This window comes from Pelophylax lessonae (genome assembly GCF_965119305.1).
Source record: "Pelophylax lessonae genome assembly, chromosome: 2".
Taxonomy (NCBI): Eukaryota; Metazoa; Chordata; class Amphibia; order Anura; family Ranidae; genus Pelophylax; species Pelophylax lessonae.
This window is the reverse complement of record NC_138769.1, coordinates 74304934-74317908: the sequence shown is the minus strand read 5'-3', so window position 1 is coordinate 74317908 and position 12975 is coordinate 74304934. Positions and strand designations below refer to the sequence as shown.

The 12975-nt window shown below is 38.4% G+C and overlaps 2 protein-coding genes across 11 annotated transcripts in view; one reads left to right on the top strand and one right to left on the bottom strand.

The window, feature by feature from the left end:
- ROBO2 (roundabout guidance receptor 2) overlaps positions 1-12975 on the top strand; it is a 1381003-nt gene that overhangs the window by 383903 nt on the left and 984125 nt on the right. The gene's annotated exons all lie outside the window — the stretch shown is intronic.
- LOC309547034 (large ribosomal subunit protein eL37-like) lies at positions 10405-10770 on the bottom strand. The gene has a single exon (XM_082246817.1). It carries the CDS (start codon positions 10744-10746, stop codon positions 10453-10455), a length of 294 nt encoding a protein of 97 aa, XP_082102943.1. The 5' UTR covers positions 10747-10770; the 3' UTR covers positions 10405-10452.

The following is a 12975-nucleotide window of genomic DNA, read 5'->3' as shown; positions in this document are numbered from 1 at the left end:
GCATGTTCTCTATCCAAAAGCATTTGCCCCTCACTCCACAATCTTGACCTTCGCTCAGTTAAAGTGTTATTCACCAAGGTTTTCAGTTTTATTTGCCACTACAAAAGCTAAAAGGGGTTATATTGAGGTATTCCCATTTACCCTGTGAAATCATTGCCCCAGTAAGGTAGCAGTATACTAGTGACCAATATACTGTATATTAAAGCAGTATTTTGAACATGCTGGAATACTACAATGAAATTATGTGGGGCTTAGCAGTAATGAGAATGGAGGGTTAAATCCACCTATTTATGCCACCTGAACTTGCATATGTGTCAGAAAGGGTTGCTCCTTTTGTGACAAACCCCTCCTTAACAGGACAGTGGCCCTTCCAGTCATTGAAAGATTCTGGATGTCAGGGAGATCTGAGAACAGAATGTTTGAGTACAACAATTTTTATGTCTGGTTGGTTACTAAGGGTAACAGCTTAATTTTGTTTGCCTGATACAGTATTCATTAATCATCCATGACCTTTTTCTTTGCTCATGCTTTTATACATAAGGCCTAGTAATCTCTAGCTTATTGTATCTTCACAGAAAGTACTTCATTCCATTTCCTCCATGCCTGATCAGAAATGTGCAACCACGGCCATTTATCACAGCGTGACTCTCCATCTAAAAGCTTGGAAATGTAAGCTTTCACCAAAACAGCTTGTTCTCTCCCCATCCGTTTTGTGTTGCTGTAAGCAGTTTATTCTGGAGCACGTATGACATGCTAATTTCAAGGCGATTGTTTGGACCTGTCTCTCCATGCAAGTGGTTATTTTTCAATTAAATTCGAGTTGCTGGAGGTAAAAGTTACCTCTTTGTTGTTGGCGCTTTTAATTCAAATTCTGCTGTACATGGTTATTCAAGTACCTGTCCTGTTTAAATCCCCAAACCATGGAAATTGTGGAACGCAACCGTGCGCTGATTTGGCTCTGAGTTTATTTTTCTTCCACTTTGAATCAAATCTGTGCTGCTTGTTCGCAACAGACTTGAAAGAAATAAAATACTTCAGCTTCATATTATCATATTTCAAAGCTTTTCTTAACTAATGTCAAGGATGTGGCACTCTGCAATGAAAAATTGTGTTTCTGCTTTTTTTTTAAAAATATGCTGGCTTGTCGATTTACCTTTCAGCTATTCTCAGCTGTACAAACTTACCTCAGAGTATAGTAGGAAAAAATAAACTCTAAATGGAAACTACAATACATTTTCAGATAGAATCCAATTGAGTTATTGTAAAATTAATTTTACGATAATTTTTAAAGCCACATTTATTTATTTTTTTTAGTACGGTCAGAACCTGGTTAGGTTTTTTACTTCTGCCTGACAAATGAGGAGCTTTTCTTTCCCTTCACTCTTGTGACATCAGATATGTGAAGGAACATCTCCCTAGAGAAGACATAAATTGAAAAATGTGGGGAAAGATTAGAACTCGTGAGGCTATTTTGCCCCTGTACTTTATTTTCCCAGTAATCCCCCATTCCTTATTTCCTGTCCTCACGTTAAAATGTGAGGTGGATCTCCCTAGTGTGGTCAATAATATCAACACAAAGCAAATACACATTTAAGTTACTTCTCCACCTAATTTAAAACCAAATAAATTCTCTGAAGTTCAGCTTTAATTTCATATACCTATCCTTTTTCATCTGAGATCTTCACAGTGATGCCCATTAAGAGCTACAGAAGTCTTCTGTCTGAGTTGTTGTTTACAAAAGAATCCATATTCATTCCTAAGGAAGGCTATGTAAGATGCTTCCCAATGATATCTTCATAGGAGTGAATGGAGTTTATTTTGTAAATAGACAGAAAAATATCTCTTCATTTTGTGTTACCACCAGAAAGTCATAAGCAAGTAGATGACCTGTTGTCCTCTTCTTGTTCCTCTTCATTTCTAGTGCACATACTTTTCTTTGCTATGCTTGCATATCATTTGACTATGCCTGGATCTATACATAATTCTTTCAAAATGGCAATCAAGGGCCATAAAAGGGGCACTTCTTTACAGTGGTATAAAAACCTTGCTCTTTTACTGCTGGTTAGCTGTCAACTTATGGTGGGAAAATGTACCAAAAGCAGTAAACATATTACTGTATATTGAGAAATATTCAGCTGTATGGTAACTCATCTGATGCCTAATACCACTGGTGAAGGCACTTCAATAAGTGGTGAAATGTCTTTAAAGCAGAGTTCTAGCCTGTACTAAGAAAAAAATTAAAGTCAGCAGCTACAAATATTGTAACTGCTGATTTTTAATATACGGACACTTACCTGTCCAGGGATCCCGTGATGTTGACACCCCAAGCTGATTTGTCCATCGGCTTTGGGTGCAGGCGCCATCATTGCAAGTAAGAGAAACCAGCAGTGAAGCCTTTAGTCTTCACAGCTGGTTTCCTACTGCACATGCGCGAGTTGTGCTGTGTTTTCTGAAAGGTACCATCGTCTTCTGGGACCCACACAGGTACCAGAAGGCAGTCGGGGGGGGGGAAGGGGCCTGAAAGGACGAAGATCGATGTGCGGTGATCTTACCAGGAAGTGGGAGCGGGTACTTGTCAAAACCAGGTACCCGCTCCCCCCCCCCCAAAAAAAGTGACAAATTTTGCAGTGGGGGGGGGGGCGGGAGGGTGTTGACAAATCCAGGTGAATGTTATTAATTACTACTATGGTAGGGAAAAAATTTAAACCCTAGCAGAGATATCTCATCTGAAGAGAGCATTATATTCCAGCATGTGGTCCAGTGTAGTATTCCAGTGTGTACTACTATTGTATCTCAATTTGTGAATCTCTATTGGCAAAGCTGTCCATAGAAAAAATGATCAAGCAACATAGTAGAACCAAAGTTGTTAGAGTGACTCTGGGGTTAATTTACTTAAAGCAATTAGGATGTTCACTTTGCATGGGAATTTTCCTTTAGCCTAGCAAATGAGGTACAACTCTGATAACTATCATCATTCAATGATGTGCAGTCAAAAAACATTTATTTATATTTTTCTTCCACGTGATTGGGTATGCTTCACAAAGGGTAAATTGCTAAGCTAAGGGTAAATTGCTTTGCAAAGCAAACAGTATATTTGCCTTTGATAAAAAACACTCTATCTTTTTCTACAAACATGAAATAAAAGCCTTCCAGTTATTATTACCTGTCCTGGTGCTTGTGACCCGAGACACCACTGAGCTGAAGAGAAGATCCTAAGCATTCACACACTTCTAAGAGTCTCTTCCCCTGCTGTGTGTTGTGGTTCTTACCCTCAGTGTCCTCTCTCCTGCAGTAACATAGGGATTTGGCAGAGGAAGCCTCAGAGCTCAGCAGGGGACACTAGGAAGGGTAGAATGCAGACTATTTTTGAGAAAACATCTCAGTGAAATTTGCTGGTGTGGGCAGCAGGACAGGTACAGTAAGTATTAATTGCTTACCTTGCAGGTAGGGATTTCTTTCATGTTTTAAAAAATAACATCAGGTAGTTTTAAAACAATAAATTATATTGGTAATCATTTTGTGTTAGTTGACGTTCAGGATTTCAAAATAAAACAGATTCCAAAAATACAGATGGGAATGACAAGGCAAATACTATGTTTTCAAATAACACAAAACTACAATTCTGTCTAATATATGTTGTTAAGTAAATTAATCTACAAGGAAACAGATGAATAGTCCAATGGTAATTGATATTATTTTCTAAGTTTTCAATGTTTAAACACATTAACTAATTATTAATAGTTAAAAAAAAAAATATTACTAGTCTGGGATAGTTTAAAGGCTGGTGACTAGCAAAAAAACTGAAAGATCATTTGTAGTTTAGTAGCTCCAAGCAAAAGTATGGATTTTTTAGATTTCCTGCTTGTATGCAGATACTAGGTCTATACACATTCAATCAAATCTTATATAAGCTTTAACATGTTAATAATAAACTAAACTTTTTAGTGGAGTTTTCTCTTAAATCTGCTTTACCCCACTCAATGCAAGCCACATACAGTAGCTAAATTATTACCTTGAGCCCCCTCTGTATATGCCTGCCCAGCACTGTGCAGCCTTTCATAAAAACCAGTCAGCTTCCAGGTTTATTTTTGTGAAAGCTTTATTGAACAAGCTGAAGTTAGAAGCTGATTGGCTACCATGCACAGCTGCACCAGATTTTGCAATTTCCATTTTTTGTAAATCAACCCCCATGTCTAATGCAGCTGCTCTCATTCTCAACCTTTTTGAACCTGGAGGAACCCTTGAAATATTACTCAGGTCTCAGGAACCCCTGCTAAGAATATTATAGCTTATAGTACATTAGCCATACCATTTTATTGTTCACCAAAAAGAGGGATTCCTTGTACAAGTGGTCAGTGGAAAGAGTCAGAGGTGTTGGTGTCAACACTGTGTGGGCGTCACCACTCAGGAGATCAGTTCATTACTGCTCACTGCTGAAGAAACTCCTAGCAACCTCTAAAGGTACCCAATGATTCCATGGAACACTGGTTGAGAAAAACTGGTGTAGTGTGAATCTTCACTGTCTAAAAGATAAGAGTTTATTTTGTATTTTTGCCCAAAGTAAATTGTAAACAAAATCAACTAAAATTACATTTTTTTCATTAGCAACATCAATATTTCAAAATCCTTTCTTGTCTAAGGTTTTTTTATCAGCATCTGTAATGGCATTATGCTAATCATGATCTATGGAACATACAAACACGCCTCATATTCCAATCTGCACATCAGATCCAGCAACTTCAAATGGACTAATACATTAATTGAGGTATTTCCAGAGGCGCAAATGAAAATGAGCGTCTTTTCATTGAATTCCCCCTCCAGTAGCATACAGTAATGGATGTATTTGTTGAAATGCACAATGCCAGAATGAATACATGCCTGCCAGGACAAGGAATGAATTACGCAGGTGAAAGGCTATTTCTTGGGATAATTTGGCTATGTTGTGTACAGCACTTAGAGCCTCCCGCTGACATAATAAACTGTTGGGTTTAATCTGCTTTTTAGCAAGATTGCAGTGCATTTTAACAAAAAAAAAACACAAATTGAGTTTAGAGAATCATTAGGATTGTGGCATATTAGAATCATATTAAATATTCCAGCATCAGTATTTGTCAGATATTCTCAGTCCATACAAGCTGGCTTTCTGTTCCGTGCATACTAGAGATCTACACATGCTTGTTTCTATAGCCACACCTCTCAAATTCCTGGGATGACAAAGGGGTACACTTTTTAGTACAAACCATTTAGGCAAAGAAAGGGCCTCTCCCATCCTCCACCCCCCCCCCCCCCACCACCACCACCTCTCATTATGCAAACCATAAGGAAATAGAAAGAAAATTAGTGGATGAGTCTACAAGTGTTTTTTTCTCGCCTCTACTTTACCTTAAAATATAGTTTTCAAAATAATAAAGCCAAGTATTTTGAAGATGAAAGCAAATCTTCAGCTTATTCACTAAGCTAAGGGAAAATTCCCTTACAAAGTGACATTTTCCCTGCACGGTAAACATCCTATCTGTCTTTAGTAAATCAACTCCTTTGTTAGAGGGAGTATTGGGATCCCTTTGAGAGCTAATGAATGCATCCAAGTTACAGTACACATTACTAAGCATGCATTCTCCTAACAAGAAAAAAGCATATTGGATGCTTGCCCCACTTTAACTATCATATCTAGAGTTTTTTGCACAATATTTTAAAAAGGTATGGTGATAATTGCTAATGGCCATAATTTTAGTCTTTAAAGTGAACTAAAGAAATGTTGGAATATTTTTTAGCAAAAGATTGGTTAACAGGAGGTTTACATTTCTTAGCCAATGTTAAACAGATCCCCTGACCCCAAGACATCTATAGGATATACCAAATTCAGCACTTTCCCTGAATGAATGGTAGTAAATCAATATGGAGCTATCTTGGGGAAAATCCCAAATAATACACTTGGTATTTCTTTTTTTTACTACGCTCTGACCATTAGTATAGATAAAACGAAAGAACAGGATATGCTAAGCTGGGAAAGGGAACTAGCAAAAACCTTTACTTTAGAGCAATGGAGTAGGCTATATATATAAGCTTCCAAGCCACTGCTTGTATCGACCATTGGTATGTTTTTAAAAAGAATTACCACAAATAGTACCTGATTCCTTATAGACTGCAAAAGATCTTCCTTGCTTCCTCTAATTTATGCTGGAGGCTGTGTATATAGCATATATTGTCAAAATGTGTATTCATCAAGCCATTCTGGAAGAGAGTAGCCACCCTAATTGAAGAGGTTACAAGGCAGAAAACTATACTCTTTCCAGAAATGGCTCTACTTAACATTGGCATTGATACCTATCCTAATCCATACAGAATAGTGATAGCTCACATTCTGTACGCATTCATAACTATTCTGTAGAATACTTATCACAAGCCTTTGGAAATCCCCCTCAACCCCTATCTTAGAGGAGGTAATACAATGACTAAATGTGCAACTCCTACATCTTAAAGAATTTACATTTTCCTCTTTCCTAAAATTCTTGGAGCCAAGGCTGAAACACCCAAAGAGCTCTACTGGTCTTTTATTGTGATCCTACTTATTGTATTTTATAAATGTCACTTCCTATCCTGACATATATTGGTCATTTACTCTGGTTACCACATAATTAATAACTCTATAAAACTAGTGTTGATATAGGAGTAATCGCTCTGATGAGGTTGCTGGTCTCCACCCTGGCACAGTTTGTTCCCATTTGGAGTCCTAGGGTGGTAAGTGGCCAGCAACTTTCACCTACCATATACTAAGCGACAGGGATTTATTGTGGTGAATTTTTTATTTATTTTTTTATCCCCTGGGTTAAAGGTTTCTCTTTTTTATTCTCCCCTTATTGCTTTATATTTTCTTTTTTTATCCTCTTTGTTGGAGTATGATTATTTAAATGTAGTTAAAAATTGAAGTTTTACTTTAAGAAATTTATCAAATAGACATTTATATTAACTCTATAAAAAAGGCCAAGGATGACATTAATGTATGACTCATATTTCTTTTTGAATTGATAATTATAAAAAGGCAAATAGAAATTGTAATGGTTTACCGACTTTTTACGATTCTTGTTTTATAATCACCGTGGCCAATATATAATGATCCATAAAGAAATACATTCTAATACATACAATTTCCAATATGCTCTGCTAAGTTAAGTTTAATGTCAATTTGTTTATTGCTTTTACGATTGTGGAACAAAAGGATAGACTTTATTTATGGTGTTCTGCAGAAAAGAATATAATTGAAATTATTTACATTTTATGGCATGACTGACCTTGTTGTGCCTCAAACAGCGAAAAGCTGGAAAAAATATTTGTCATTTTGTCATTTTCCCCCGATATTGTATCCTATTTTATGATTATATTGCGTGCTTAGAAAATAATACCTGAATTACCTGAGATAATTTCATTATAATATTTGTTCCTTTTAAAGCAACATCAGGATAGTTTATACTTTCTGCAGTTGGAGTGAATTGTATTACAAACTTCATAATTTGCTTTTAGGCCTGCTCCAGCTTAACCAGCTAAATACGGTACACCCAACTCCTCCTTGTTATTGCTGTAAGTCTCTCCAGCATTCAAAGATGTCCTCTGTCTTGAGATTTGGAAAGTGAAACTGTTATCCATGAAAAATGTCTACTTACAGAGTTACAATATACACTGATTTACATCTCATTAAAGCAGATATAAACCTTAACATTTGCTTTTCTAAAGCACTGTTTATCATAAATAATTGTTATGCTTTTTTTCCCCTATAAAATGCCATTTTCACCTTTTTGTTATTGATCCCCGGATATCTAATTTATATAAGTATGTAAGGCAGCTGTTATCCTAACAAGCAGTTTGTTTGATGATATGCATCCCACTGCAGCTTATTTCAGCAACTTCCTGTCTACATGCACTTGCTCCATCATCAGCTGCACATCATTGCTCAGCAGTAAGGACCAGCTCACTGATGGTGACAACAGTGGACCATGCCTGAACAATGTGTGTTGCTACAGCCACTTGTGGGGTGCATGTGACAGTGTGACAATGAAGGAGCAGAAAGTGCTCAAACAAGGACTTTTATAGCTGGATCAACAGACATTATTTTAGCAAAAGCTAAAGATTTAAAAAGGTTCAAAATATTTTTTTAAATGACAGCCAATTACCAGCCAAAAGCTTATATGAGAATTAGGTTTTAATTAGGTTTAGGTATAATTAAAAGATAACCCTAATGCATCCTTGCACCCAACACTCTTCCCAAAACCAATGCTTATCAGTTCTCTGAGGTCTTCTCTGTGAAGTCCGTTGGGAGCCACAGCAGCTAGGCTATCCTTTCACAGAAATGTTGTCTACCATTTGCACAAAGAATGAATGCTCATTCTATTGTATCCACTGGAGACTGTTGGAGAAGCAACTGTTTGGCCCCTAGAGGGTTGTACAATGAAGATCTGGGTAGGTTTGTGACAGGTAAGTACAAGATTTGAGGGAATGATGGACATTTGAATCACATTCTTCTAAAAGTACAGTTATCCTTTCAATGTAATGCAGAAGCCATGGGTTGTTTATTATCTATACCAAATTTTCAAATCAGCTGAGCTGAGACAAACTGGTTGTATTTTGTGGTGCTTCTTGAGAAATCTGTTCAGTTCTACACTATATTGTCAAAAGTATTGGGACGCTTTCTTTACACACACATGAACTTTTAATGGTATCCCAGTCTTAGTCCGTAGGGTTCAATACTGAGTTAGTGCACGCTTTGCAGCTTTGGCTGAGGGGGGATTATGCTGTGGGGTGGGTTGTTTTTCAGGGGTTGGGCTTGGTGAAGGGAACTCCTAAGGCATCAGTATACCAAGATACTTTGGACAATTTCATGCTCCCAACTTTGTGGGAACAGCTTGGGGACGGCCCCTTCCTGTTACAACATGACTGCGCACCAGTGCACAAAGCAAAGTCCATAAACACATGAATGAGTGAGTTTGGGGTGGAGGAAATTGACTGGCCTGCACAGAGTCCTAACCTCAACCCAATAGAACACTTTTAGAATGAATTAGAGTGGAGACTGCGAGCCAGGCTTTCCTGTCCAACATCAGTGCTTGACCTCACAAATGCGCTTCTGGAAGAATTGTTGAACATTCCCAAAGACACACTCCTAAACCTTGTGGACAGCCTTCCCTGAAGATTTAAAGCTGTTATAGCTGCAAAGGGTGGGCCAACTCAATATTGAACCCTACGGACTAAGACTGGGATGCCATCAAAGTTCATGTGAATGTAAAGGCAGGTGTCCTTGATGTTTTCAGATAAGGGATTATATTTTGGTCAGCCCTTGCATCTTCAGTACACATTAGTGAACCCAGTGCCATGGGTCACAAAGTGAGTATGTGAGTAAAAACAATTTTACTCTTTCTCACACAGCTAACATATTGTTTACAGACATGGACAATGAGCTGATGAACTTTTGAAATGCTTTAAGTTACTAATGGAGCAGTAGCCACATGAAACAGTATACTCATTACTTTCATATGCCTCTCGTGACCACATGTTCGATGCTGTCCATTTAGTATCTGAGCACAGACCTGTTGGCTGTGGATGTCTTGCATGGCCCATACATGACCCAAGGGTTATTTAGGTCAGAAACAAACAAAATAATTGTTATGATTAAGGAAATAGTTATTGTTAGGCTCAAGACACATAGATGAAAATGTAATGTGCACATCTGTACCTTAGCCCACATCTCCCTTCTTATCATTACCTCTCTGTAGTTTGGCCTCAAAATATGTATATCTGGAATATAAGTACTTCATCATTTTATATACGAAACATATGCAACATCATGGGTGTTATTTTTGAGCTCTACAAATTAATGAAACATTTGGATCAATTTAAAGGCCATCTTGTACCAAAGTTTACCTTACAGGCTCAAGGGGATGACATATGCAGCTGGGATAACATATTTTCATTACAGATGTAGCAATTATTTTTAATGATGCTATGTGTAGCCCCTAGTATGAGGATGACAGAGGATGATGTTTCATTTTTCTGAACCTCATAAGCGATATTGTTGCCACATTAGGTGGCAAGCAGAAAGACAATGTTTTGCTGAAGATAAAAAAAAAAAAAAAAAAGAGAAAATGTATTTCCTCCAGATAGTTGCCTTAACAGTGAGGACACTCTGCACCCAATTACCCCACCAAAACTGCTAATTCTTGTGCAATATTACCATTCTAGTACTGATAGTTTGTGTTAAACCATAACCATTGTAAGTGACAAGAGCAATGGTTAAGCATGTTGTAACTCACTGTTGAGTTTTGCTTGATATAATAGTCCTCATTGTTTTGAAGGCAGCTACTCAACACAAACCTTTGAGGGTACCTCAGATAAGAATAGCATATGACTGAAAAAAAATAATTTTATTGTGATTTTGACCACTTTTATTTTTTGTACAAATATTAGTTCTTAAGAGGAGCTGGAAGCTGCAACTGCGGCTCTCTTGGGTTTAGGTGTGGTACCTTCACGGAATCCATTCCTGAACCTGCGGTACACAACCTTCAGATGTCTCATGTGGCCGGTGCCGGTGGTGTTGCGTCTCTTGGCCTTGGCACTCCAGTTGTACTTTCTCTTGCGCTTAGCTGGGTATCCACACTTGCCACAGGTAGACTTCTGTAAATGGTAGGCTTTAGACCCACAGCGACGGCACAGAGTGTGCGTCTTATTGCGGCGCTTTCCGAATGACGATGTTCCCTTCGTCATCTTCCCCAGCGGCAGAGACGATAGAGCAATTTTATTGTGATTTTAAAGATAGTGAAAGTTAGGCAGGCCATACACGGTTTAAATCTCGGCCGGTTCAGAAAGAACCGTCCGAGATCCGAACTGTTATGGGGCAGGCTGAATGTACCAAGTTGATCAATCGATCAACTTGTGTACGACCAGCCTGGCAGATTATTTTACAATTATTGGTTAAGCTGCTAGCCATGAGTGAGGATGTCTTCCCCTGCCCTTAAACCGCCCCCTGCCGGGAGCAGACAATAGCTCAGCAGGAGGGATTCCCCTGTCAGCATTGTCAGTGTTGATGGGGGAATCATGAGAATTTCTTTCCTGTAACCATGTATGGCCAGTCTTTGTCAATGTTTGTTTGAATGGTTGGCAGGCATGCTAATCAAGTCTCTTAAAACAAATCATAAATACATTCTTCACAATGTTTAACAATAGTATGATTTTCATCATTTTTATAACAACTGTACTTGTTATAAATGTAGTTTCTGGGGTCTTCTTAGGTAACTAGGTACCACATAGCCTCTGAAAGTTGAAAAGAGAAGTTTGGTGATATGATGTCACCAGGGTGATATAACTGTGCAAGTGATGTTGATTTTTTGCACTGGCAGACTAAGCATGTGTAGTTTTGCAGGTTTGCATGTTTATGTCATCCACAGACAAGAGTCTAGGAAGTATATGCTAACCTTGGATGATACCTAAACAACATGATGGGATCATCCTATAGAGGATGTTTCACTTACAAATCCTTTGCAATGCATTCCAAACTTAGGGGGAGGGGGGTTAGTTGGTTAGCATTTTCCATAATGTGCAAGTGTGGCACACTTACCACCTCTGTGTTTGATCTCCTCCAGTGAGGGGAGGTATGAGGTCTCTGTCTTCACTCCATCGCCACTGCTGTTCTCTCTCCATCTTCCTAATTCACCCACTGGGCAGGCACATTTGTGCTGGAGTTACATTATCTTGGAACTCAGTTAGCTCCATTCACAGAATTCCTTTTACAGATGTTGTTTATGTTTAATTAAAAGGTTCTTTTTTTTCTTCGATTGATGTCTATGGTTAGAATTAGAGTAACCATGTAGCAGTTATTAGTTGTGTTTGCCTTGCTGAGGTGGTATTCCCTGGGAGCTGAGGGTTAACACTGCTGGTCAGGTTTTTATGTGATTTTTTTTAGGGAAGTACCACCCTCTGCTGGGGCAAACACATAAAAAGGGGAGGAAATCCCCTGTCGGGCATGCCACAGTAAGACTGCCCAATGTACGGTCCACAGGCTTCCCACTTAGGGAACATAATGCTGCTTAGGATGTGAACTACTTCTTGTACTTAAACACCCCTGTGGGAGACCAGTTGGTGTTCCAGGGATATTGACTTATGTTTTTGATACATGGACTTAAGGACTTTCTCACCTTTATATGATATGATTACCTAATGGGGCAATTATAGGCATCAGTGTGCTATCTTAGAAGATCATGTACAGGAATGTGTATTGAAAATATTGTTTGAACAGCTTATTTGTTATATTTCAACAACTTCAGTAAAGAATGTTTATGGTTTTTCAACTTGGCCTGGTCTGAAGTTACTTGATAACAGTCTTCAAAGGGTGCAGTGTATGCATAGCTTAGGGGACAAGACAAGTTAGAGAAGAAGCAGTACAATTGTCTAACATGCAGTGAAGATATTTTAGGGAGGATATGTTGCAGTTGCTAATAACTACAGTACTCGTGTTGAGTGCATAAGAGGTTGGGAAGCAGTGACTTTGCAAAGATGAAGCAGGCCCTGGTAGTGAAGGGTCTTTTGTGCTTAGGCTCCTTCCCTAGCAACAAGAACCCAAAAATTGGGTCTGACAATACAACATGGAACAGCCTAGGTTCCCAGTCTGGGAGTCACAAAAGATGGAGTGAGGGCTAAAGAGAAAAGTAAGCAGGTTATGTACAGAAGTACAACTTCCTAGTATTCAAGTGTAATATATGAATTTATGTCAGGTCTGATAGAGTCCAGTACAAGTTTAGCTTTACCAGCTAAGAAATGCTGCAAAATACAGGGAGAGCAGAGTTATGACGCATACTGAAGAACTGTTATCCGTAGTGCATAGAATGCACAGCAATGAGAAACTGATGCCTGTGTTGAACAAAAAAAAGAGTACAGAAGTTGGGCCACAGACTACAAGGTGTTTCAATGTTGCCTTAATGCCAACCTTGCGTTAAATGG

Coding starts and splice junctions, on each gene's coding strand:
- LOC309547034 (XM_082246817.1), bottom strand. CDS start 10,746: ATGACGAAGGGAACATCGTCATTCGGAAAGCGCCGCAATAAGACGCAC.